The sequence below is a fragment of the Triplophysa dalaica genome, chromosome 1 (genome assembly GCF_015846415.1).
Source record: "Triplophysa dalaica isolate WHDGS20190420 chromosome 1, ASM1584641v1, whole genome shotgun sequence".
In the NCBI taxonomy this organism is placed as follows: domain Eukaryota; kingdom Metazoa; phylum Chordata; class Actinopteri; order Cypriniformes; family Nemacheilidae; genus Triplophysa; species Triplophysa dalaica.
Genome location: NC_079542.1, coordinates 32,370,316 through 32,397,742, shown reverse-complemented (window position 1 = coordinate 32,397,742; position 27,427 = coordinate 32,370,316). Strand labels below are relative to the sequence as shown.

The 27,427-nt window shown below is 36.9% G+C and overlaps 1 protein-coding gene across 1 annotated transcript in view; it reads left to right on the top strand.

Annotated features, from left to right (window-relative positions):
* Positions 1 to 27,427, top strand: part of syt7b (synaptotagmin VIIb) — a 117,273-nt gene that overhangs the window by 20,629 nt on the left and 69,217 nt on the right. Inside the window, exon 2 of the mRNA XM_056752449.1 lies at positions 22,485 to 22,588. Coding sequence (XP_056608427.1) covers positions 22,485 to 22,588 — 104 coding nt within the window. The remainder of the gene's footprint in view (positions 1 to 22,484; positions 22,589 to 27,427) is intronic.

The following is a 27,427-nucleotide window of genomic DNA, read 5'->3' as shown; positions in this document are numbered from 1 at the left end:
TCTGAAATCAGTAGCTACAATTTTTTGTCCACATAAAAATATTATTTAATCACATTTTTTCAAGATTTGCGTGAACTTATTAAAGTTTGGCAGATATGGGAAATAACCTTCTTATTGGACAGAACGCAGTCCAGTGGTCTTGTGCCTGTCAATGTGTTTTGGTACGTTTACCGTTGGTGTGCGAGTTTACGTGTATGCGCTTTCGGTGGCGTGTTGGCCAAGGGCAAAGGTAAAAATAGAAAATGGTGAAGATTATGCACATGTTTTTTTAATTAATGATTTTTTTATGGGTGTGAAAACGAGAGAGAAATGCGAACATATTTTTGGCTAAAAATGGCCCTTATAACTGAGTAATTACCCCACAGGCATGCTGTGACAGATATGACACATCACATGACATAACAGCAAGTGCATTGGTCATATTGTGTATGACCACAAATATGTAACTGTACACAGCGATCTTGTAGTCAGCGAAATTGCATTTTTTCATGGATTTTTACAATAAATTATTGCACAATTTTGTTTGAATGTCATAAAAATTTTAGTTGTGTTTCATTCATTTCTGTTGAAGCAAGATGACATTGTACCTTATCCTGATAGAATATATGTAAACAAAACTCCAATCGTCACAAAATTATAATCTGTATACATTTAAAGGTCCAGTGTATGAAATTTAACGACATCTAGTGGTGAGTTTGCAAATTGCAACCAACGGCTCACCTTACCCCTACCTTTTGAAGTACTACAGTGGGCTGAAGGAGTTAACATATTTACGAAACGCGCTCTGCAGAGCAGTTTGTCCGTTTAGGGCTTCTGTAGAAACAAAAAGGCAAATACCATGCAAGGGGACCATGCAAATTCAGTTGGTAAAGATACACAATTGCCAATGGGTTTGTTTTTTGAAAATAGAAGCTTAGGGGTATCATAATATACCGTTATGCTAATAATGGTTATATCAAAACTATGATAGCGTGTTAATTCAATATGGATATCGAGAACATGTTCATTTTATATTTATGTAAACTGTTTAAAATTGTAACCCTTTAAAAAATGTTGCCTTTAAATGAGTTACTCTCTGCCTCCATACATTAGTGGGATCCATTGACCAAATAAAAGACAAAATAAACCAAATTAAAGACGAACTAGACTAATAGCATCATTTATTTCTTAAAAATAGATATTTGTGATAGATACCGCAATTATTTCGCTGCCGCAAGTCTTTTGATGATAACCATGTAGGGAAAATGTTGATATTGCGACCTGTCTGAGGAAAGGCGACCTCAAAGTCACGACCCAAGTCAGAGTCATTTGAATGTAATTCTGTTTTCATCAATAACGAAGCAAGGATCTGAGGTTAGCAGCCATCACATCTGTGCTAAAGCTAATGACAGATACTGACACTCCAATGCCTCACAATGCTGATGGACAGTCATCCTATGGCTGTTGTTCAGGGATATTTCTTCAATTTGTGTTAACTGTGCTGTGATTCACAGTCTGAATTAAAATGCAAGTGCAGTCCCGGGAACTCAAATTGGCTTTGCAGTGGCCTCAGGAACTGATGTCCCAGCCCGGGGCTCTGATTAGGATGCTGCCAAAAATACAAGCCAGGCTCTTATTATTGAAAAGAGCTACGAGGTAAAAATGCAACTTCAAAAAAAGGACAAGATTTGCCTTCTAACCTTGTTCTGTGCAGACCCGTGGGCTCCTTTACTAGCATGTGACATCAATCAGTATTGTGTATTTCCGCTCTCAACTTCTCACACACGTTCCGTACTGAAAATCAATGGACATGTGGATGGACTCAAGCTGTAATTGTTTTTAGCTATAAATCTTTTGCTTTTGAGCCCTTCTTCTGCTTGGATTTTCACGGTCTACATGCACATCTTAATGGGAATGTTACCCCTTAAAAATCACCCCATAGTCTCAGGCAATGAAGTTAGATAAATGACAAGAAATGTTGTTTAGCTCCAGGTGAGACTTTAATTTGCTCACGATTGGACTAATTTTGTAACACGGGACCGTATTCTGATCCTTGGGCGGCTTATAACATATGAAACACGGTTGAAGGAATGCCAGCTAAATGAGGTCTCATGAAACACAACTGTCCTTAACTGCTCCTAATTTGAAATAATTTTCAAGTAACTTGTGTGGGTAGCAGGTGTTCTGCGTCTCTGTTAAACAGGGTATCAGTTGTGGTTTTCGAAACACTCACAATCACTTTACTGTAAACAAGCGAACTGTACAAAAGTTTTTGACATGAAGCTGTTTATTTGCAGACTGTTTCACTTCATAACTTTCAAAGTGGACCAGGCAGGGGTGCGTATCCCTAAAGCATCGTTAGCCAACTATGCTCGCAAGTTCCGTCGTTCCAGCATAGTTCAATGATTTGTAAGTGTTTCCCAAAACCATCGTTCCAACGATCGATATTAAGTAGCATCGCAACGTTAAGTGGTTGAAACTACCCGCCTAGAATAGCGCATTTGTGTGTCTATGTGTGTTAGTACGTGTGCATATTGTGTGTGCGGAGTGTGTGTTTTGTATGTGGGTGTGTCTGTTTTTCTTGTTTTTACAGGAATCACTTTAATAGTTTTCCTTATAGTCAATACGTCTCATGTACAGCTGCTTTGTAACAATGAAAATTGTAAAAAGCGCTATATAAATAAAGTTGAGTAGAACTGTGCTTAGAAGCATCGTTCCATATTATTATGACATGTAGACTTACATGCATCAAGCTTTTGATCATAGTAATCAATTAACATGCAGTGCATTCTATAAACATCATTCTAAATATAAACAAATTCAATTTTACATCTATTCAAATATATATTAAAAATAGAATAACAAAATTAGTCCTTAAAAGCAGTGTTTATTTTTTACAGCAAGAATTTGACATTAATTCTATCTTGATGTATTTATTAGTAGACTTCATTACTCCACCACGTGTTTGCCGTCATCAACTAGACTGCTGAACCAACTTGGTTCAAACAATTGATCTCCCGACAGAATTACTACAGTTTTGGGAAGCAGTCGTATTTACATCGTTAATTTCCCCAACGATGCATCGTACTATGGTGTTTAAAGGGATACTTCACCCCAAAAAAAAATTTGTTTCCTTTTCTCACCCCCAGGCCATCTGTGGCCTAGGTGACATTTTTCAAGTTTGACAAGTTATAATTTAAAAAGTTAAACAAAAAAATGATAAGATTAATAAAGTGTCTGGACCGGAGTGTATATCTGGTGTATCTATTTATAGAAGCACTTTAATTACAATCGCACATTTTTTGTTTCCCAAAAAATCAGTTTCACAGTTCAAAAGGTACTGCATAACAGAAATGACCCATAAATCAGCACTAATTCATTTCTCCATATCCCGTTCCATCCAAGAATAGAACAAAATCAATGCAAAATGAAATCATTGTGGCCTGGCAGACGCATGTGCTGTGAAACGTGGCGTGGGCTTCCTGATTTTGTATCTTCGTTTCACGTCTCTTCCTCTCCAACTTATCATTTAAATGCCAAAAGCAGGCCGTGGAATAGAAAAGGATGTTAATGCATTACCCGTGTGGAGCGTTTCTGCATTTTTCATGTGCTGCAGGTTAATCTTGTAAAATGCAATTTAGAAACACAACTAAAAGACAAAATATAATTTGTTCCAGTTTTGATTTAGCGAGCTACCTGCATTGTGTTTAGGCAAAAGTTTGTTTCCAAATGAAGAGCAATGCAGTTATAATTGCTTCCTTGAGGCAAATTTAAAGGTGGAATGGCATGTGTAATCCCATAATCCACTGCGACATCCAAACTGCATTTAAATATGTTAGAGACGTATCGATAAAAAAGTTTTGACCTGATTATAACAAACTTTATTTGTGTGTTTCATTGCTTATGTCATTACATTTGCTTCACAAGCTTCCTAACCCTTAAGAAAATTAACTTTATGAAAATAATATTGATTTCCTTTAATTATATTAACCATTAGGACTGTCACAGTTATTAAATAACCGTCTCATCGCAATTATTTGACATAATCTCAATTATTTCAGAGAACCTCAATTATTGTAAATCTATAGAAAATAAGGGTGATCTGCAGTATCTGCTGTATATTACATCAACTGTCCTTGATCTGCATTTACTGTTAGGTTCGAATGTCATTTCTCCATCATTTAAGTTGTATCAGATTTGTATTTTTTTGTTTTATTAAATTGATTCCAGATTCGATGCATCTACACAGCATGACGATATCATCCTCATATCTCATTTTTACTGTTAAGGTCACTCTATAGGGATGTTACTATATGTTATATGTTACAAGTTATTTACAGATTTCTCATATTTCCTAATGTATGTATACTATTCTATTCATTAAATAAATAAATTGTAAATAATCGTTATAATTATCAAAGCCTTTAAACAGACAATTACTTGCCATATTCAAAATTATTCAACAGAAAATTAATCGTCAGCTAAATTTCATAATTGTGACAGCACTATTAACCATACTAATCAAATATGTAATATTATAATACTGTATAGCCTACTATTATTTACTGTAACCATAGTTTATCCATGGTATTTGTAGTAAAACTATGGTAAAAAAAGATTTGCCAAATGACGTACTACAAATATAAAGGCAGCTCCCTATGTAGCAAGGGAACTCACTTGCATTTTGAACAGAGCCATGTGTATAAGATGTAACGGCTTCATGGTGTGTTGAAATCGGTAGCATTTTCCATGCAAGGTTACCGTCTTATTATAATGTAACGTTATTTCAAATAAGGCTAATATACCACTCCAGGTTTCTGCTTTGAATCCCACTTTGGTTTGTGATCTAAACGCGGACGTACCGCTTACTGTTTGCTATGATGGCGGCACGCCGTTAGTCATGCTAAGCTAACTCTCCTGTCTGTTGTCTTGCGTACTGTATCTGGGTCCAATTCAGAAGCAATTTCTCATCCAGAGAGTTTCTTACATCACAGCGAGACGTGTTTATCCCTGGCACACGGTTTATTATTATCATTTCACGCCGTGTGTTTTGTCGAACGGTTATGATAATTGATGCGTCCTACGGCGAGTAAGGAACGGCGTTGATTTGAGAGTTTATTACATGAATTCCTTTCACAGACCAGAGAAATGCGCTCTTTGAAAAGCAGAGGTATGATGTTAGGCATTTTATCATGATAATAATATATAATTTGCAGTGGGCCGAACGCTCAATGATCTCACTGTCATGATGGCTCGCTGTAATGGAAGCTTTTGCTTCAGATACGAGCAGAAAGGCGTGACCGGGCATCCCGGTCGAGAACAATCAAGATCTGCATGCCAAATGTCAATTTTTTTATGTGAAATGTAGTAGGTTGACAATAACAATATGGTAATAGAGACATGCTCAATGTTGAGTTTATGGTTATTCAACACTGTGCTATATCTCAATCTTTGGCCGACTAGAGTGAGTGTGCTTTGACTGTGTTCTAGTTACAGAGTCCCGATAGAATGGAGAAACTAAAAATATATTTTTAGTGGATGAATATTGTACTAGCATTGAGAAAATATTGAAAAACGTTAAAATATTTAAACCCTCGAGTATGCTGTAATAGTCAGTCAGTGCTTTTAACGGTGAATTGCTGCCAACCTCACAGGGGAAACATTACTGTAGCTGGGAGTGGGAAGTACAGTATGACCAAAGTCTCACATCATAGTACAAGTAATTTTATACTGCGGTAACTGTAAATCAGGTTATAGTGTTTTTGATACAAATATTACATAACCGTGTGGTGACACCTATTTATGGATAATGCTGTAAATTAAATCCATAAGGCATATCATCTCGTTTGATTGTAATGTTTTATGTTTGGAAATTGACGGATGGAAATCAAAATTGTAAGATTATTCATAACAATGAATCATTAGTCTGGCATTAGTGCAGAAACAGCTGCTTCACATAATGTGACACATACGGTAACAACAAGTTAAAATCACATTATAAAAATTGATTGCTCAACACACTGTGACTGCCCATTATTTCAATTCTGTATTAATGCTGCAAGACGCGGTTTTGTTTTGACACTTTGAGAATCTCTCCTGGAAGAATCTTAAAAATTCATGGAGGTGTTCATAGAGATGTTGGCAGAGAGAGCTGGCCCAATGTTGATAGGTTTGTTTTACTTTTTAGCCACTATAGGGCCTCATGGGAACCCATGTGAGAAGCACAGAGAAAGACAACTAGTTACACAAAGAGATAAACAGAAAGACTGTTAGACTCAAGCACGACAGACATAAATAGAAAAACTGCCGGACAGACCGTGGGTCAAACAGATGGATAGACTGCGAGAAAGACAGACAGCTAGATCATCAGGTAGAAGAGAGAGACTGCTGGACAGAGGGGCACACAGATAGAGGAGAGAGAGACAGCAAGCTTGAAAGAGCTCTGCTTGACAGAGGGGCAGACAGTTAGAAAAAAACAGATGAAAGAGAGAGAAACAGCTGGTCAGAGAGACAACTAGACAGAGACAGACAGTTATAAAAACAGTTTGAAAAGAGTGACAGATGGGCAGAGAGACAGAGATTTACCGCTGGAAGAGAGAGAAAGCTAGATAAACCGAGAGAAGAGAGACAGACTGTTGAGCAGAGAGACAGACAACTAGAAAATCATGGGAAAGAGACAGCTGGAGAGAGAGACAGACAGCTAGATAAACAGCTAAAAGAGCTAAAAGAGAACGGCAGATAGTCAGAGACAGACATTTAAATAAACAGCAAGACAGACAGACAAACAGCTACAGTAGATAAAAAGCTTAAAGAGAAAGACAGCTAAGCGGAGAGACAGACATGTTGGCAAAGAGACAGACATTTTTATGTATAGCAACAGAAAGACAGAGAACTAGATAAACGACTAAGAGAGACAGACAGGTGGGCAGAGAGACAGCCTTTTAAATAAGGCAGCGGCTATTTGCAATAAGCGTAAGTAGGAATATATGCGACAGATTATAGAAGTTTAATTAGTAATAGGTTCTGTTTAAACAAAGTGAAAATAGCAGCGTTTCTTAGCGATATGCTATTACACTAACCGAAAGTAGCTGTATTTTCTTTGGATTAAGTAGAAATAGTCGTTAGATGCTATTTACTTATAAATAGTGACCGATAACGTTACTATTTGCACCTCATTGTTGCTCAGTGTTGGCTAGGTTACTTTAAAAATGTAATTAGTTATAGTTACTAGTTACTTCTCAAAAATAGTAACTGATTAAGTAACTGAGTTACATCATTATAAAAAGTAACTTATTACCAGGGAACATTGTGCACTAATCTACACTATTTTAAATGAGCCAGTCTTTGCTGTTTCTGAGGCTTTGATTGTGTTTTTGGTTGTTTAATAATGGATGTTCATGTTTCTAATTTCAAAAACACGCTTCAGGTCTATTGTTGACCGCTGTCCCTCTTCTCACTAAACGACTGGATTTCTTCCGGTCCACATAAAGTCCCTCCTTCCGAAACGCTCTGATTGGTAAAGCTGACCTGTTCTGTCGTGCTTAGTGTGTGTGTGAAGATGTCCCACCCATACCATATCAGCCTCTTGGTGCACGTGTATTCATAAACTTTGGCTTTGAACAATAAACAGCAACGATGGCGTCAACTTGACTTTATAACGGATGTCTGCTAGTGCATGTGCAAACGTCAATCTTTGTTAGAGATTAAAAAATTTTGCCCTATGATGGCGAGGGGAAATTACACCGGACCAAATGGCGTTAGACCGGTTATATTAATTAACACTAATAACAGAAGCGTTAGTTTTGCCTTTATATATTGGATCCGAGTTGGATAATAAAACAAGCAGATTGACCAGGAGACATTTGCAAGCATGACTAAGTGTTTAAGAGGTAAGCGCACACACACATACACACACAATATCAGTGTATTACACAGAACAGCTTTCACAGCTGATGTTAAAGTCATGGAAGCTGTTATTTGACCGTTGGTTATCCTAGAATGAATATCTCTTTCATTCTTATAGAATGAATAAGCATTTTGTTGCGTATTACTTTGGGCGGAGGTTATTAAAAGCCCTAGGAATAGTGACATCATGTACCCGGGAAGTAGAGGACTCCGATCCAGTCGTTCTGTGTAGTCCTTGAATAGTGAATTCTGTTAAAGACAATATCTCGCTTGGCACTGAACTTTGAGCTTTATCATTTTGCAGGTATTATTTATGCTCTAACAGCAACGTTACACACTAATTAGGTTGAAAAATGGCGTAGCGGGGAACGTGCTCTTTAATGTTGCAGTGGGTCAATGTGAGATAAACCTATTCATTTCAATATTTTGTATCAATATATTATTATTGTAAATATTATTTTTTATATTATTATTATAAAAGCGTCGCCAAATGAATAAATGTAAAAAGTCTCTGTGCTTTGCTTCACATTGCCGTGACATAAAGGCAGAAAGTAAACAAACGCATTTGGAAAACACTTAAAAACGCTAGTGTGGGCAAAAAACGTTTCAAAACGAAAACTTAGTTTTCAAAGGGAAACGTACGGACAAGGTCTTAGCTACTAATTTTGTGGCAGCATGTCACGATGTGAGGTGCTTCATTTTTTGCCACCGACGTGGAACCTCTGTCTAACTGCGCATAGGTTGCACGTTACATACACATTCCTTGTGATTCCCAAAGGAAAAGTAGCGCTTGTATTTTCATTCTGCGAAAGCTACATTTTATCTTGTTGCTCTTCCCATCGCTCTACTAGGCAATGGTGTGTGACTGTGTGTGAACACCCCCCCCTCTCAGTCCCTGGCTGGCAAAGGTGAAAATTGTTATGCGGTTATCTCTCAACACACTCGCAAACCAATCAAAATCAGTTGTGTGTCCTACCCCCAACACACACCAAAGAGAAAAAATGATGAAAACTGCTTCAGATAGCAAAATTTTCTTGTAAGTAATGGAAACAGCATTGTAACGGGAAAAAACAGTAATTTGTTTGATTACTTGTTACTTAAAAAATGAATGCCGTTTATTTATAACGCCCTTATTCTCTTCACTGGTTGTTCATTAAACATTACGCAATAATAACAGTGTAAATCATTGTATTTATAAAAACTATAAAAATGATGTCAACTTATAGAGATATTAACCCCTACGGCTCTCCTGTTTTCGCCAAGTGGTTGATATCCTTAGGACAACATCATGTTGGCCCTGGGACAACATTTAAATCAACCAATCAGATTTCAGAAATAAGTTTACAGTTTATTTTAAATGTAATCTTCCAACCAGGATTAGGTGGTTCTGGACCATTGTTTTTCACTTATCATTTACCTCGGATTTGAGGGGTAAGTTATGGTTAGGGTTGGGGTTTGTAAGGTAATGGAAAAAGGATAAAGAGGGTTTTCAGCAAGAGGTTAAAGCTGAACAGACTTTACACCTTACGCCTCTGGAGTCACTATTTGAAATGGCGTTGTTCTTACACTTTCTCTATTCCAATCACATATCGGTGGGCGGAGTTAGTTCAAGTAGTCTCTGCCAACAAGGCGGGCTATTTGTACTCCGTGTAAACACGAACTTCATTTAAATAAACAGCTAGAAAAAAATGAGACAGCTATGCAGAAAGACAGATACAGTAGGAAGATAAACAGCTAGACAGACAGCTAGATAAACAGCCAGAAGAGAAACAGCTGGACATAGACAAACAGCTACAGCTAGATAAACAGCTCGAAGAGAGACAGCTCGAAAAAGAAAACTCGAGGGCACAGGGGAAGCAGACAGACACACAGACAGACAGACAGACATGGTCACTTCAGTCTGTTCTTGAGAGATGTATTTGTGTTTCATCTTCATTGCGATAGACAGCCGTCACAATCACTCAATCAGCACACACACAACTACACACATCTGTGTGCTTATTTTTCTATCTTGGTGGGGACTTTCCACTGACTAATTGTTTATAAACTTAGTGCTTGATATTATCTATTAAACAAAGGCTAATAATCGTGATTATTACCTGTAATAATAATTTTGAGCAGAACAATTGGGATTATTATTTAACCAGTCGTAGTGCAGCCTTAGGCTGAACCTTTTTGCTTTGTTCGATGAATATATTAAGTTATTTCGATGGTCCTTACGATGTAAATAATGTCTGTTTTTACTACCTTTTCAGGAGCATTCAGTCCACCTGACCCACACAAAAACACTTTTTGTGTGGGCAGGTGAACATGCACAGATGCAAAAACAAACACACGCACGCTCTCACACACAGCGCCTCGTTGTCTGGTGAGCTGACGGCTCGACCATTGGTTAGTTAGCAGTGAATTGAAAAATGCTCATACAGCCGACAGAAAACAGCCAAATGTGTGTGTGTATCTGTGTATCTGTGTGACAGAATTGAAATCAAGTGGCAAGATATGAAAATGCAAACTGGATAAAATTTAAATAGAAAGGTGGGTAAAGAAGTAGTAAAAATGTTTAGGTTTAAGCTGCAAGTAATATAAACAGAATAAAACAAATACAGAATTTGATTGCAGTCAGAGAGCAGCAGAAAAAACATGCTCTCCATTCACATCCATCAAGATCGACCCTACTCATTTTCCTAATGCACGTAGTGTTGTTGCATATTTATTTTTTCACATTAACTTGAATAGGAAAAACAACCAGAGTGTCATGGAGATTGGAGGCGTGTGTTTGTATGTGTGTCCACGCATGTGATTGTTTCGACAGATGCCTCCATTATATCTCTTCTTGTGTGTAGTCATACCTCATTAGCCAGACATGCTTGTTAAGTCAATATCATTGGTGTTTATACTTGAATAATTTTGATAATTCCCCATCTAAACTAAGTATGCTGTTAAAAGTGTCATTGGATTATATTGAATATTACCGACTTGGAGCTAGCATGCAACTGCCTAGGAGGAACCACCTTGCAATGCCTTAGCAACCCTTTGGAACAACTTAGCATTGTGACGCTATCTATCTCTGATGACGTAAATAAGATGGCTTGGGTGGAGCATGCGTTAGCTCCTCCCGTCCAGCTGTCAGCCATTTTAAATGCAATGCCGGTTTTTATACATCATATCAAATCGCATTGGAGAACACAAGCAACGCCACATAATATTTTTCACATTCAATGTTTCTTTTCACTAAGAAATGCGACAGGATAAGGAACTAAGCGATCGCAACTTCTGGTTTACAGGACTTTAAGAAACAAAATTTGTCTTGTACAGTATAAAACTGTAAATTTACAGAGTTTTAATGTTTTATTTTACAGAAGTTTCATGTATTTTTGAAATACGGCAAACTTTTAATTTTAAGAGGTAGATTACAAATGTACAAGTTGGGTGTAATAAAACAGGAAAAACATGTAATTTAGTTTGACAGAAATATTGTACAGTTTTTCCAGCAACCTAGCTTGCCAAAATATTTTTTACAGAGTATAACTGAAATAGCTATAAAAGGACCTGCAAGTGGGTAGACTTTAGTGTAAATCTAGTTACTGTTTTTGTGTGTCTAAGAGCAATTTGACCATATGTGTTATAGGAAACACTGCCTTTAAACACACAAAATGGGTTTGCCAGTACTCTTAAATCCATATTTACTGAACAGATTTTTTTTAAAACCACTATGATCGAGTGATAGATTCGTTGAGCTGTGATCAACATCTAACCTTCATAACGTCACCATACGTGTTGTCTAAACGGGCTTTCAATGCCGTCGCTGATAAACGAGGGGCATCTTCCCTCGACCATCCGCACGGTTCGACTGTGAAATGCCATTTGTAAACATTTCAGTCTGTCTCGTTCAATTCGGATCGGTTCAAAGGATGTGTCCTCAAATTCAACATGCAATGCATCATCGCGACATCTCTTAAACGGTCCGTGACAGGCTCAGATTCTCCAAATACAGCGTTGCTGGGTGTTATTTGCTCAATTTGCTAGAACATCCCGCTCTCTTTGTTATTCCTCAGCGGCCAGACATTATATTTACACTGTAGATGGCAAAGCTTATTGCCTTTTCGTAACACTATTGCATGTTACAGAGAGCTATGGTGTATTTTATCATATTGTCAAGTGTATATTCTATTAAGATTATATAACTTGTAAATGTCTTTTGAATTAAATTGGCATATATAAAATCTTTTAATAGACTTTCTGCCTCAAAGGTGTTAGAGACACACTTGACGAAAGATCACAACACTTGGCTTCATCGGAGTTCTTATACCGTACTGTGCTCAATACTTTGCAACTATATAGTAACAGTTCAATACTGATGTAAAATTATGTATACTGTATGTTGTCATGATATAAAATTGTACTTGAAGATTTTGGTCATATTGGCCACTTCGGTTGTTCTGACAGCAGACTGAAGGCCTCAGAATTTCCTATCCCACTAATTTATTTCATCCACCATCCTTCATTTCTCCTTCATACTCATCCTGCATGCTGTCACTCAAGCAGCACTCAGTGTCTCGTCTGTCAAACTCCTTCATGAGCTTTATCTCTCCACTCTTCATTCAGAGTCTCTCTCTTTCATCCTATCATCTTCATCCACCATTCCCAGATGCCACCGAACAGCACTTATGGTCTTCACTCGAGGCCTTTTATCTTTCTTCCGTCTCCCCCTGAAGATGTGATGTTTACCACCTCCTTTTAAACTTATCCAGCCCTTCCACCCTGCTGGAAAGTCTCAGATGAATTTCTGTGCTGTTGCTGGTTGGTTTGGTGCTGTTCTACCAGCTGCTTTTGGGAAAACATCAGACTGCCCACGGATCATTTATAGTCTGTTAACTGAGTTTCTAATTGTAGCACGGACTGAAAATCTTAGTTCTGATCTGATACTTTTACACAATTTCCAAGAAACAAGAGGAGGTTTAGGAATTCTGATTTATCCCAGAGATTAATTTTGACTACATTTTTTTACTAAAAATACTTTTCAATATTACATCAACTTGAACTAATAGTTCACTGGAAATGTGATTTCCTTTCTTCAGCCATACACAGTCAAATATCAAATAATATCCTGGCTCTTCATAGCTTTGTAGTGACATTGAATGAGTGGCCAAGATATTAAAAAGCTCCAAAACAGGTCAGGTCATCCATCATTAAAGTAATTCACATAGTTACAGTGGGCTAATACATTTCTTCTGTGAGTAAAACGACACGTTTTTGAGAGAATACTTTTTAAGGGATCATTGTGTTGACTTTAAATCTGACCAGACTGTAAAAGACATCACATTACTGCGAGAGATTGTTGAGAGCCAACTAGACATGGGCCTAATACCGGTTCCAAGGTTTACCGAGGTTGAAAAGAGTCAAGGTATGTGCTGTATTTAAAATAATAATAATTAAATCATGCAATTAAATGTTTGTTGTTTACATCTAATATATATCACGTTAATTGTAATTACATGTTCTATATGTTGGTTAAAATAAAATGTATTGTGTCCGGTTAAAAAGCTGTTATTTGTATTAGCAGACATTTGAAAATAACATATATTTTAACATATAACGTGGTACTTTTGCTTAAGTTTATCTCACTATCGAAATCTCACCCCAGCCCTAGAGCCAACTGCTCAATACGCTTTTGAATCATTCTCGCTGTAATGTGATGTCATCCGCCTGCTGTTTCTTGTGGCACCACGAGAAGTCAAAAAAGACTAAAAGTCACGTAACATCCGAGAACCACCGATGCTTCATGTGCGGAAATATTGGATCTTCGCTTCCCGGGTACTTAGTTAACTAAATAATAAAGCAAAGATGACATAACTAGAAAGCAGACTGTTAACAGACCTTTCTGAGATGCGCTGTTTCTTGAAATGATTGTTAAACAATATTTAGTGTTGATGCATCTCATTGTTGTGATTATCCTATTATGTTGACTTAAAAGCATATAACCGACAACTTTCTCAAAAAATATTGATCATCATTTGTGTGGTGCACAAAACCCACCATAAGAAAAACATAAGATGCTGTTTTTTGGAATGTGCACACTTGAAAGAATGTGCATTGTTAAAGTACTTTCAATATAAACTGACTTGACTATAGGGGTTCCTGTATATGTGAGAATGCAACAGAGAAAAAAGTTCTTAGATATCATTATTATTATTACTGGAATGACATGTCGGGAAGTTTCTTTAGAGGATGAAACAGTCCGTTGAATTTATGTTTGTCAGGTCAGTGGCATCAAAATGTTTGTTTTGTTTTCTGAGTTATGTTTATGAAGGGATCTTTTTAATTGTGAATGATCATAAGTCCTGATCTCAAAGTCTAAATAGATTTTCTGCAATTTATAGCTTAGAGTTTATAGCTTAGAGTTTATAGCTTAGAGTTTATAGCTTAGAGTCTTTCTTCTCCCCAACGCAGTTGAGTTTGGAACTGTATGACTTAAAATGTTTGCCAGGGCACATTACCAAAATGGCCGCTGAGTGAACTGACTTGCTTTAAAGGGACTTTGGCACAGTGTTTTTGTTCTGACAGCCTGTTGACGGTTAGGAAAAATAACAAATAATTTTTTCCTATGACAGTTATGACATCTAGACACTGAGGACATTTTTTACTCACCGGCCAAACCTTAACCTCCTGGATAAACTAGTTTAGAGATCTTTTATAACTGCAATCTATATCAATATACATTTTTTTTTTATTCTTATCAAGTAATAACAAACAACTAGTGTCTTGTTCTTCATTCATCAAAAAGGTGTGGAACCCCTGATGCTATCAGTTACCGGCCTCACACATGTAGACGATGGAGTCCTCCAGCATTTTGCTGGTGAACCACGCCGGTAAATCCAGCTGTCAATCACGCACGAACGACCAGGTTGTGTCTGATCAGCTCGCTTTGTCTGAATAAACAGCAGCTGTGAAGCACAGACAGTCACGGTCGCATGAATGAGGCAGTCAAGCGAATCACCCACCACACAAGCAAGATTTGTAACATGCCATTTGGAGACATTGATATGATTTAATGCCAGAAGTAAAACAAAAATTCCTAAATTATCTATTCTGAAGTATGAAAATAGGGTGGTGCAAGCGACGCCAAGGTCATGGGTTCAAATATTGTTGTAGTACTCGAGACCGGTCTTAATAAAAAATGTTATGGTCTCTGTCTCGGCTTTGGTCTTGGTTTTGTCTTGGTCTCAGACTTAGTGGTCTTGGGATTTTTTTATTTTTCAAGACCACATCTGTGGGAATAACACTAATTTCCTGGGGCATTGTCTGATTTCCATATGTGTTAACATCATTCATGTGATTGGATGTAAAACTTCTGGCTTTAAAAGCATTCTTGTTGTGTTTTCTCTTTTTTGGCAAATAATTCACTCTTAATATTAGATTGTATGGAGGCAGTTTGAGAAAAATTGTGACTCTTTGGACAAAATGACATTTATCATTATATTTAACATCAGCTGCAGTGTCACACGGTATATCGTGACACCCATGTTAGAATAACAGATTTTAAGTTTTTTACTTTTAGCTGTGTTTGACTGTACAGTACTTGTCATGTCAACATGGGGCTAAGCACAAATCTGGCCTCATTGATGGTCTTGTATTTGGTCGATGGTCTGCTGGCAGCTAACCTCTACTTTAGCTAAAGTCACGGCAATAGAACTTTGTCTTTGGAGGGCTGAATTACGATACATTTCAAGACCTGCATATTGAACGATTTTATTCTTTAAACTGTTAAGAATCCTTCATCCTCTCAGATATGTGGTCAAGACCTCTCTGACAGAGATCTGCACCAGCATTATATAAACCCGGCCAAAAAATATAATAATATTGATATCTGATGCTATGGTAACAGGTGTTACTCAAGGCTATTGCAAGTGAGAGAAGCTACCAGTTAGTCTTAAGATAGCCCTGTATAAATAGATCGATACATTTCCTCCACACCTTAATCAGACGCATTTGGCAATTTTTACTTTCTCATATGAGCAGCAAAATCCTCTATGCAAAACATCTTTCATTTGTCCCCTTAGAAAAATGTGAAAGCTAATACAAAAATCATGTAGGTCATGGTTGACTAGCAGACCATTCCGATCCATATCTGTTCATAAAAAAACATTACGCCAACCACTCATATCAGCAGCCAAGTGCGTTTGTCAATCTCAAATATGGAATGAACGTACACTACGGCAGCTCAATGAGATGAGCGAAGAATGGACTATTGTATTCCCAGCTGGACATTTGGCTTTTAAAATAGATTATGTTCTTTAGTGTAATACGATCATCTTTCGATGGAAAGGCGTACCGTCCGGCCGTTGTCCGGCATCATAACTCGATATTACATAATCTCTGATTGGCTCATCCTGATTGCATTTATTGGCTCTGACGTTTCTCACCGAGCGGGGCCTGGAGAAGCATGTGGCAAATTACATCCATTTCATCACCGCCGAGTGCGTTTCAGATTGCTAGCCAGGTTGTTATTATAAAGGTAACGTGTTCCCAATGACCTGTCAGGACAAATAACGGTTGAATAAATAAAATCGTAAAAATAGCAGGCTGCTGTACACTTTGTCTCCGTCAAGTATGAAGGGAAAAACATTCGGTCACAAAGGAAAAATGCCGTTCCTCATATAGATCCCGGCAACAGACAGCTGGATCTTTGGGGACGGAACCGGGGCCCGGGTGAACTTAAATAAGCCTCTCGACGTGCTGTGCAGACACATGAAAGGTTGTGAAATGGCTCCAAACGTTGTCGGCCTGTCTGGAAAGTAGGTTGCTGGGGATCCAGATTGTCTCCTGCTGCTTGGGCGGAACCACCGGCCGGTGTCAGACATCACGTTCTGAACCTGCTTGTTTTCTCCGGTGCTGATTCTGAGATATTTCTCTTAATCTTCAGCAGACACTTAAAGAGCTGTTCCCTCTGGCTTTATCCCATTTCATCCTCTCTTGTTCTAAAGATCACAGAGATTCTCTCTCTTTACCTGGTGTTAGGGACATTCACTTCAGTTGTTGTACATGAATTATTCATGGCTTTGAAACTGGTGCACCACACACTGTTTAAAATACTTCAATAATTTTGTCTTGTTTTCAAGGACAAACTTCTTAAAATTCTTACATTAATTCACGTTTACTTGAGAAGCAAAATGGCATAATGAAGTCAAAATTAAATATACAATTTTAAATACTAAATAAAATGAATGAGTTTTATGAGTTTATAAGTTTATGATATGAGTTTATTTATTTTTTTAAATTACGTTAAACTAAAATGCAGTTTTTATTAAGTTAAATGTGATTGTGTGTGATTTTAAATGTGAGTTTAACTGGACTTTTGTTTCAATTTAATTGCAATTATTGTCCTCCAAGTATTCACAACCATTGTAGACAAATGATGATTATAACGAAAATATATAACAGTTTTGATTTGTGTTTTTAACTAAAGCATAATTCCCAAAGTAACATTTGTGTAATTTTGTTTTGTAGATTTGATATGTTTACTATTATTTTAAAGTATGGGTATATATCTAACAAGGTACCCTAAACATGATTCCGCTTTATATGAAGGCTGGGTGGATCATAATATTTTATTTTTAATAAACAAAGTTATTTTTGATATGATATAATACTAAGTGCTATGATGAAGTTTGATAGGATTCAATTCAAAATGAAGCAAAGCAGAAGAAAACAATATAATGATAAATAATGTGACATCAAGGCCAAAGCTATTTGCATCAGTAATAGATCTGTCCAATCTGTACATCTTTAGGAGGCAACATAGCTGTCTGCGAAATAGAGGAAAACATCATTCAAAATAGCTCACAATCTTTATCTTCATACCGACTGTTTGTGTAACAATACAAAGAAGCGTCTTGTTTAATGACCTGAACTGTCTGCGGCAGTGATCAGAGATATTCAATGGGAGGTCTCGCACACAAGCATCTATGTGATTGTTTTTTTAATGAGGGGACATCAATAAGACTATTTGCGCTATTCGGTAAAGCTTCTGTTGTATGCTTGGGGTTATTCCAAATATGCTGATGCTTATTAGCAACTGCCGTTCATTTCTGGGATATGAGGATAATCCGTTTTTGTTATTTATCCGTATTATTTTAATGGTTTTTGTAGCTTTGAGGAATGAATTGCATCATGCATTTCTTAATTTGGTGTCAAAAGAAACAGCAATTTTCTATATTAAACAAAGACAATATGTTAAATCGTTAAGTGACCAAACAGGAATTTGTAACAATTTCATGAGGGGGTAAATACGTATAATAATTTGGTATAAATTCCTACAATGTAAATTGTACAAAAAGGAATGATTATTAGCAAAAAAAGCGATAATAATTTTATGTCACTGGTGCGAAAGCAGATCACACAAAAATGCAAGAATTCTTACAATACTTTATGAACATTTCAGAATGATTTGCTTTCATGCCAGTGATGTGCTTCAGTAGTACTTTTTTATAGTAAGATTATGTTTTTGTACAATTCACAATGTACAAATTAATTTGATTTCTACTAAAAGAATTACCAATTCCCATGAGATCAGGTTGTTCAGGTTTTAGATTTGCGCAAGGCATTTTCCCTTGTGTTTGAATCTAAAGTAGGCGTAACCCTAAAAATCGCTGTGTTTTCACTGTACTTAAATAGATATGTTCTTTATAGACTGTTTAAAAGTGACAACCTAGACAGCGCTACTTTGCATGCGGCGTTCGTGGATTGTCCTTAACTTCCGTTAAACTTTCACAAACAATAGAGTGCCTGTAGATAATTTCTGATAACAAGTGTAAGAATCCAAGAAGAACCGATACTTGGCTAAATTTGTCAATCCAATATTTTGAATTAAGACTGTGATACCAAGCTCAACCAATAGATTTCAACGTACCATATGGTTTATTGAGAAAATCGTTTTTTACTGTTACACGCATTTACTGTATACAGTTTAGTTGGTTTCCAGAACTCTCTTAAGGCTTCGCTTCCGAACTGACCCACAAATAATCTTGTAAGTTATTTGGCACGACCCTGTCAGAATCTTTCTCTGTGCCGGTTGAGAAATGTCTGGTGAGACGTGGCACGGCCCCATTTGTCACTCAGTGCAGTGACATAAAACGCGCTGGACCGCAAGAGTATTTTGTGAATGTTATGTGCAGGTGATAGTATGCGTTTTCCATTGGCTCGGTGCGTCTCTGCGTTTGTTTGCTGTTCTGTGACATTCGCTACTGTAAGTGCTCCATCAAATACATGGCGCCCAGTCCCAGACGAATGAGTAAAGTGATTGAGTTACAGCCAAATGTAAGTTGCTGGTGAGGAGTCAAAGCCACTTTTTCAGACAAAGGTTATGGATTTATATCTTTGCAGTTATCAATAACACAGACACTGAGTCAGAGAGCTGACTGTGATGGGTTTATCTCTGGACTTTGTGACGTTCTCTAATTTCTAAATAGGATGAGAACATCATATATGATGATGAGTGTCTATAATGATATTAGAGATGGACCAATACAAAACTGTGATATCTACCGATACTGGTTTATATAATGACTATTAATATGTTGATGTGTTACATTAGCACATAGTTGTGTAACATCTTGTTTGTTTTATGGAACTTGATGGACGTCTAAAGATTATCAGTACAAAATTATCTGCTTAAATTGATAGTTCACATAATATTGAAAACTATTCTGTAAACCGATATGTTAAAAATAATCAAACAAATTAAGTAATGCAAACTTAATTTGATACATTTTTATAAAACTTTTGAATTAAGTATAATGATTATTTTTGATTAACTTGAAGTTTTTACTAAAACTAAAAACAATTGATTTACTCCTTGTTCTATTTACATAATTTAAACAATTTAATTCAACACAATCGGTCAAGAAGGATTTCCAATTCCCAGCATGCTTTGTGTCAGACTGCATTAGAAGAGTAAATAAATAAAAAGATGATTTATTTACATGTTTTTAGTAAAGTTAAAGACTTGTTAGTGTTTAATGTTCACTTCTCTTAGATATTTTGAAGAGTTTGACATAATTTTCAGTTTTGTGCTTAACAAAACCATTGTTTAGAAGAGTGGTGCATGTGCTTCTGCTCTGCGAAGCTATATTTGACCTGTAACATGTGTTATGTTACCAGTGAGCAGGAACTGTGGTAATGCCAGTTCTGGGATCAGTCTATTCCTGCTCATGTTGGATTGTATAAGTCAAAGTGTTTGATTTATTTTTATCAAGACTAAGACATTTTTTGTTTAGTTAACTTAAAAATGCTATTTTGGTGCATTTATTTAAGTTCTGTCTACTTCATTTCATAAAAATGATTAAATAAATATTGTTTTAGTCTCACTTGCTAAGATTTGGTAAGAACTTTAACTTAACAGTAATCAAAATTTGAAAGTTCTGCTTACTTAAACCAAAGACCTCTAAAACTCAAAAAAAAAAAAATTATTGTTTGAGTATTGCCAACTTAACCGGATTTATAGTGTATTCATTTACTCAGTCTCGTGTCATTTCAAACCTGGATGACTTTCTTTCTTCTACAGAACGTAAAATAATAAAAATGTCTTCTTTTGTGTTCGACAGAGCACAGACTCATATACAGATTATGAACCAAATGAGGTTGAATAAATGACTTTTATTATTGGGTGAATCTCTTTAACATTAAGTTATCCGAGGTAAAAATAAAAGACTCACATTAATATTTCATTATGGATTAAATTACATAGTCATGTTTGAAGTAATTGTAGAATAGCTAATTTTCACAACTGCCTTATATATTCCGAACAGAATGACATGGCTCACGATGACATGTCAAAGCTAAACCACTACCATTAAAGTCGATCCTGAAGACACTCGAGCAGAGATTGAATTACAGTCAGACGTAAATTACTTGTGATGGTTGAAGCTATTTACCTAGATGTTCTGACACGTTGGGAGATGGTGCTTATGCAGACGACCTGAGTTTGAGTCTGTCCCATGTCAGATCCCGGTCCTATTTCCCAATAGCTCCACATTGTTTATGGATTTTCTCTCACAATAAAGGCCAGACAAAATGAATAGAGTTGCTAACAGTGCATTCAATAGGAAGCAATTGGAAATATCCCCCCACCGAGACACTTTAGACCAAAAGGGGCTTATTATCTGTTACGGTACAATAAGCATCGCAAACAGTCAAGTGAATTCAAGCGAATGCAAACGTTTACAGACTTTCATTGTGGTTCCGCTTTAGTAAAAGTGTGTGTTTATAATGCTTATTTTTCAAGACAGCTTCTTTCTGAGTTTTATTTTTCAGATATTTGTATTCCTGTAGCTAGGTAACGGCTCTTGAGGAGAAGGGACTGTGTTGAATATTTTACTCCTTTTAAACCTTAAAGCCTTAAACATTCTTGACACAAGCATGCGAGCACAGATGTTAACTCTCGGCTGATGCACTGCAAGCATGCATATTATTGAACATAGACGTGTGCAGATATCACGCTGCTGTGTCGGTAACCTACTGCAGTCCTCAAGGGGGGCTCAGAGTTATCATGCATTTCGGTACACTGTCGCTGACTTAATGCAAAGGATGCATGATGCTCACCAAAATATACAAAAACGTTTTTACATAGAAATGAATCAAATAGCACAAATTTTATTTTATAAACTTAAAGCATTGCATCACATACTTACATTTAGAGATGCACTCATAGTCGATTCCTCCACCGATACCGATAGCCAATTATTCAGAGTGAAATCTACCGATACCAATTCTAATGAGCAAATGAATATTTCTCAACTTTCTAGCTATGAATTCATATAAAGACAACTGGTATGGTTCTTAATATGTTTTATAGATAGAGGACACATTCACTGCAGTTTCTTGACCTCTTTAATTGACAGAATAAATTGGACCTGATAAAATTGCTTTTAAGGGTGGATACCGATTATTGGCTGAAATATCGGTGCATTTCTAAATCACATGGCAGAATGCAATGTGAATCGTGTTGGCATTGAAATTGACAAAGCACAGTTTCTATTAGCTACGTGCATTAAATAAAAATAGAACAACTCACATAACCTTATCTCACACATGCGCACACATATCATTTCTCTTCTCTCTTTTCTAATTTCCCTCATTTGAAATATTTCTAAGAGACATTGTTATAAATTCATTTATTCTCTTCCCTTCCGCCCCACTACTGACTTTTTTCCACCATATATATAATTTCCTCTCTTCTCTGTTCTCAGATAACTGTCAAATTTTCTCTCCCAGTTTTTTGGTGTAATATATGAAACCTCCCAACTTTTCAGCCGTGCTCCTTTAAACCGCAACTTTAAAACACCTCAGATCTCTTCTGAGGTCTTTCATTGTCCTGGTCTTCAAAACCATGTGCTTTTACCACCCGTCTTGATCTCCTCACCTCAGCATGACATTATAAATACAATTTAGATGAACTAAATAAAAGACTACAAAAGTGTTGAATATTGGCCCTTTATTACTCAGACTCAGATAAGATCATTATCGTGGATTCGCACGGTCTGTTTCATTTCTATTTACTGTGGTGCAGTTAAAATGCGTTTTAAGCACTTCTCTCTCCGCAGGTTCTTTGTCTCTGAGCGTGTTCCTGGTGTCGGTGGGTTTAACCGTGTGTGTCGTATGGCTGGTGGCGCTGTGCGGTGTCTGCGGATGGTGCCAACGCAAACTGGTGAGTGATGTCACTTCCTGACAAACTACAGGGATGCAATGTTTAAGCTACAGTTTGTTATGTTTGCACTCTCTTAAACAGATGTGATGATGGATTTTCACATCTGTTAGTTTAAGAGAATAAAGAAATATACTTTGTGTTTTTTTGTTGTTGATTCACTATTTGTCTATTATGCATAAACACAGTTGCACTCAATTCCCAGACCTAGTGAGCTCCCTATGTAGACAGCAATATAGACAGCCTGCTGTCGATGTGGAGGCTGTTCTGAAAGATAAAAACAATGCTGCCTCCTGAGATACCACATTTTGCCAAATTCAAAGGAAGCGTTGTATTTTCTCCGCCAAGACGGCAATCTGAGAAATACAGACAATAAATGGTGGTAAACAAGGCAAGACGATTATTTCATTACCTATTGAAAACTATTAGCACAGTTCAGAAAGTGACAGTTTTAGCCAGTGTTTGTGCAATGGATTGCAACAAAACCAGATTTGCCATTGCCGTGCAAAGCAATTCAGTAAAAGGTGTTCAAATGAGTCTGAACCTCGAGTAGAAGGAAGTACATGAAAAACATGCAAATGTGATTACAGAGCAACTCTTTGATTAATAACAAGCTAATAAAAAAACTGAATGAATCACCTCTGCTTACATTAATTGAATTAGCCTCTTACCAAAATAAACCGATCGGCCATTATTCACAATAATTAGCTTAAACGCAGTTAATGTGTCACCCGCTATTTACCGAGCAAAAAACGATTTGACTGATTCATTGCGACAGAACGGTTCGGTAACGTGAATCCAACCTTTCCATTATCAGCCGAGGAGGAGTGATGAGGTTTGGAGATGGTCAGCACAGGCCAGAAGGCGGAAATAAGACGCAGGAAATGAGAGAAGTGCGAGGCAGACGGCCAGACTGCAGGGTGGCTAAAAAGAGATTTCAGACTTTAATTACACTCAGTAATGGCTTCCCACCACGTGCACACCCTACAGGCACATACTGACTAACTCTTATTACAATGAGGGATTACAAACTTGCATCAAATTTTTTGACGTTTATTTGATAGTTTCCATAGGTTTTTGCATGGGTTCTTTTCATACATTGGGTTGAAATAGGTCAGACTTCGTCTTCATCTGCCTACATACTGTAAGAAGTGTAGAGGTATTCTGTGGTTGGATCGGAATGATCTCGTATTTGCTTTTCTTTGTTAAATTTGTGATTATGTTTGCGCCCTTACATTGCTGCAACTTCAACTGTACAATGACCATTCACTTGTAGTTGCCATTCCAGATTGAATAGAAGTTTAACCAACTACACTTCTTGTAAACTAAAAATAAGAAAGTATACTTTTTATGCAATGGTCAGTGATATACGTCTTATTCTAATAAAAGTATAATATTAAAGATATTTTAATATGATGTGGTTTGTAGTTGAGTTTACTACTTTGGTTGAGTAGCATAAATAATACTTTTTTCACATACTGTCTTATGAAGTTACAAGTTTATATGGTATAAATATAATATCAATAAAACATATAGAGTGAACTATGAAGTATACTTGAAGTATTAAACTATTAAAGTAGTTTACTGAGAGAGAGCATACTTCAACTTGTTAACTGTCAGTATACCTCTGTGTCCACTTGTAGTGTAGTTGCTGTTCAAATGAAAAATGTAGTTGTTAATTAGTCGTGTACTGAATGTTTATACTGTCACACTTATAATTAAAAGTATTTTTCTATAAACTAAAACAGTGGGCCAGTTTACTGGAAATAGTACACTTTACAATACAAGTAAACTATACTACTGGTGCAATGATATTAGTACTTACTACATAAAGTATACTTAAAAAAACTCGTCTTTTTTCACTTTTCTTTGTGGTTCCAGAGTGAGAAATATTTCGAGCAGGAACATTGTATATGATACAAATTTTAAGGGTTGTCAAAAATGTACAAACCATATAAAGTTTTCCATGTGAATAAAGTGTAAACATTAATCCTGTAGAGGACCAGAGTCTGTTTGACGTTAAATTTTGTTTGTTTGGTGTGTTTCTTTTGAGTTAGAACTAAAAGGACAAATTTTTGAAGTCAAGGTAGCAATACTTTCCATTTTTACCATCTTTGGCCACCTTGCTATGTGTTAAACAGCCGCCACTAGGACTCGCTGCGGTGGCCACGATGATGACGCAAATGTTCCACATTTCTATGCCAAACACTGCAGTGCTATAAAACATCTACCTGAATGGGGGGTGATGGGGATTAAACTTAGCTTTGGATAAAGCAAGCAAACCAATTGTGAAAACAGCTGTAAAAGTACCAGGATCCACAACAGTTCACTTCCAGAATAATCTCACATTGACTATACTGAAGTTCACATGAAGAAAATATTAAAATAACAAACTAAAATTGACGTTAGTGACACAATGAGGTAATGTGATTTCACCTATATGACAAAAATGAGATATGGGAGCTTCAGTTGGTACACCTTAAATTTTGTTATGTTGCTCAATCGTATAGTTTAGGAATACTTTAAATGTAGCCCACAAATATATCTCTTTCATTTTGAAACCCAGCAACTCCAGTCACTGTTTAAAACCAAAATGTTTCACTGAAGAAAGAAAGCCAGTCATTTTGGGAGAGCTGTCCTGGTACTCTTTAGACTGAAAGCTAAAGTTATGGTCTGTGTTTTGATGGACAAAGAACAACAGATTCCTAAATGAGTGAATATTCTGGCATATGTTATGTAAGGCTGCACAGCGAGAGCCTCCCTGGCCTTTGTGTTTCTCATACCTCATACTGCTAAGCCGCAGGGCTCACTAATGATTCATATGTTTTTACCCACAACACCCAACTCTCCTCGACCGACTGACTGCATGCATTCTCCTTCTCCTCCCAAATATATCTAACAGTTTTCTGGGTGACTTCAGGTCAAGATCAGAGAAGTTCAGACTCTCTTAACAGGAGCTGTTCTATAAAAGAACTCTGTATTGAAAGCTGTCTGTCTACCTGTCTATCTACTGTATCTCTCTGTCCATTCATCTGTCTGTCTACCTTTTGTCTGTCTGTATTGAGAGCTGTCAGTCTATATGTCTATCTACCTACTGTGTCTGTCAGTCTATCTATCTGTCTACCTTTCTGTCTTTCTGTTTTAATCTATCTAATCTATATGCCTGCCAACCTTTCTGTCTGTCTGTCAGTCTGTCTGTCTTTCTTATCTGTCTGTCTTTCTGCCTGCCTGTCTGTCTGTCTGTCTGTCTATCTATCTACTGTGTCTGTCTGTCTATTTGTCTAATCTATCTGTTTGCCTGTATACCTGTTGTGTCTATCTATCTATCCATCCATCCATCCGTCTATCCATCCCTCCCTCCCTCCCTGTCTCTCTCTCTCTCTCTCTCTCTCTCTCTCTCTATCTATCTATCTATCTATCTATCTATCTATCTATATATATACTGTGTATGCCTGTCTGTCTGTCTTTCAGTCCTCTTTGTCTGTCTGTCTGTCTATCTACTGGGTCAGTCTATTGGTGTCTATCTGTCTAAGTATCTGCCTGTATTTCTGTCTATCTCTCTACTGTGTCTGTCTGTCTGTCTGTCTATCTATCTACTGTGTCTGTCTGTCTATTTGTCTAATCTATCTGTATGCCTGTATACCTGTTGTGTCTATCTATCCATCCATTCATCCATCCATCCGTGTGTGTGTGTGCGTGTGCATGTGTAAACAAACTAAATAAATAAATGTCTGTCTGTCTATGTGCATATTTTTCCTCCTCTTGTTCCTTATCAAAGTAAGCATACCTCCTTGTTTCCTTCCATCTGTCCATTTCGTGTATTCCGCTCATATTTCTATCTAAAGATTTTGAAGTCAATCTTCTGTGCTGATCGATTCAAGGGGATTCATTTTTTTTTGAAGATGGAGCAAAGTACTGTGGAAGAGATGAACAATATAAGAGAGAAAGAGTGCTCAGTATGTTCTTACAGTTTTTCTTAGTCGCTTTGGTGCATTTCTCACACCACTATTTACAACAATTAGTACTAACTGCAAAACCTAGTTGATAACCTGCAAAAGCGTGTCACTTGCTCAAAATGGATAGCTCATTCCTCAAAAGCAAGTATTCATTTCAATGAAAGTGTCAGTGTCATCAAGATGAAAACTCCTGACACCACTGTTTATGAACAAGATAGTCAAATGGCTTAGTCATGTTTTCATTATGACAGTTTACTCTGTAAAGGTTTTCCAATGCAAAAAAAGTCCGATTTTGGTGACACTTCCTGAAAATGCTCAAGACAGCACTATATACTATTTGCACAGCCATTTGAAAACTACACTAAAGTTAGACATCACTGTATTTAGTGAGGTATTTGAATACAAGACACTGAATCTGTATGTTTCACATTTGTACTGCATATGCTCTTTGCATTTCTAATTTGTTCACAGCATTGTGCAAAAGAATAAATGCAATAAAAACAGCCTTATTTATAACAAACATTAACTCCCTTTGGGTAGAGCTGTGCACAACTGTAAACAATATTGCAGTACATATTGGAACTGAACATACATCATACATAGTACTGTAAATCATTCATGCACATCCAGACGTTCCTCTCTGTCTGCCCACATAGTTTCATCTACATCACAGCGAATATCGTCTCTTGCAATGCAGCGAGGAAAGTATCTCCTCGAGTGGCGAATCCATACTCTGCCATCACATGCTGCATCCATGGCCACTAGCATGGTCATTTGGCTATGTGGATGCCGGTCATATACCTTCCACCTCCAGGAAGAGAAAAATTCCTCTATTGGATTTAGGAATGGTGAGTAGGGAGGGAGATATTCCACCAGCATCCTATCA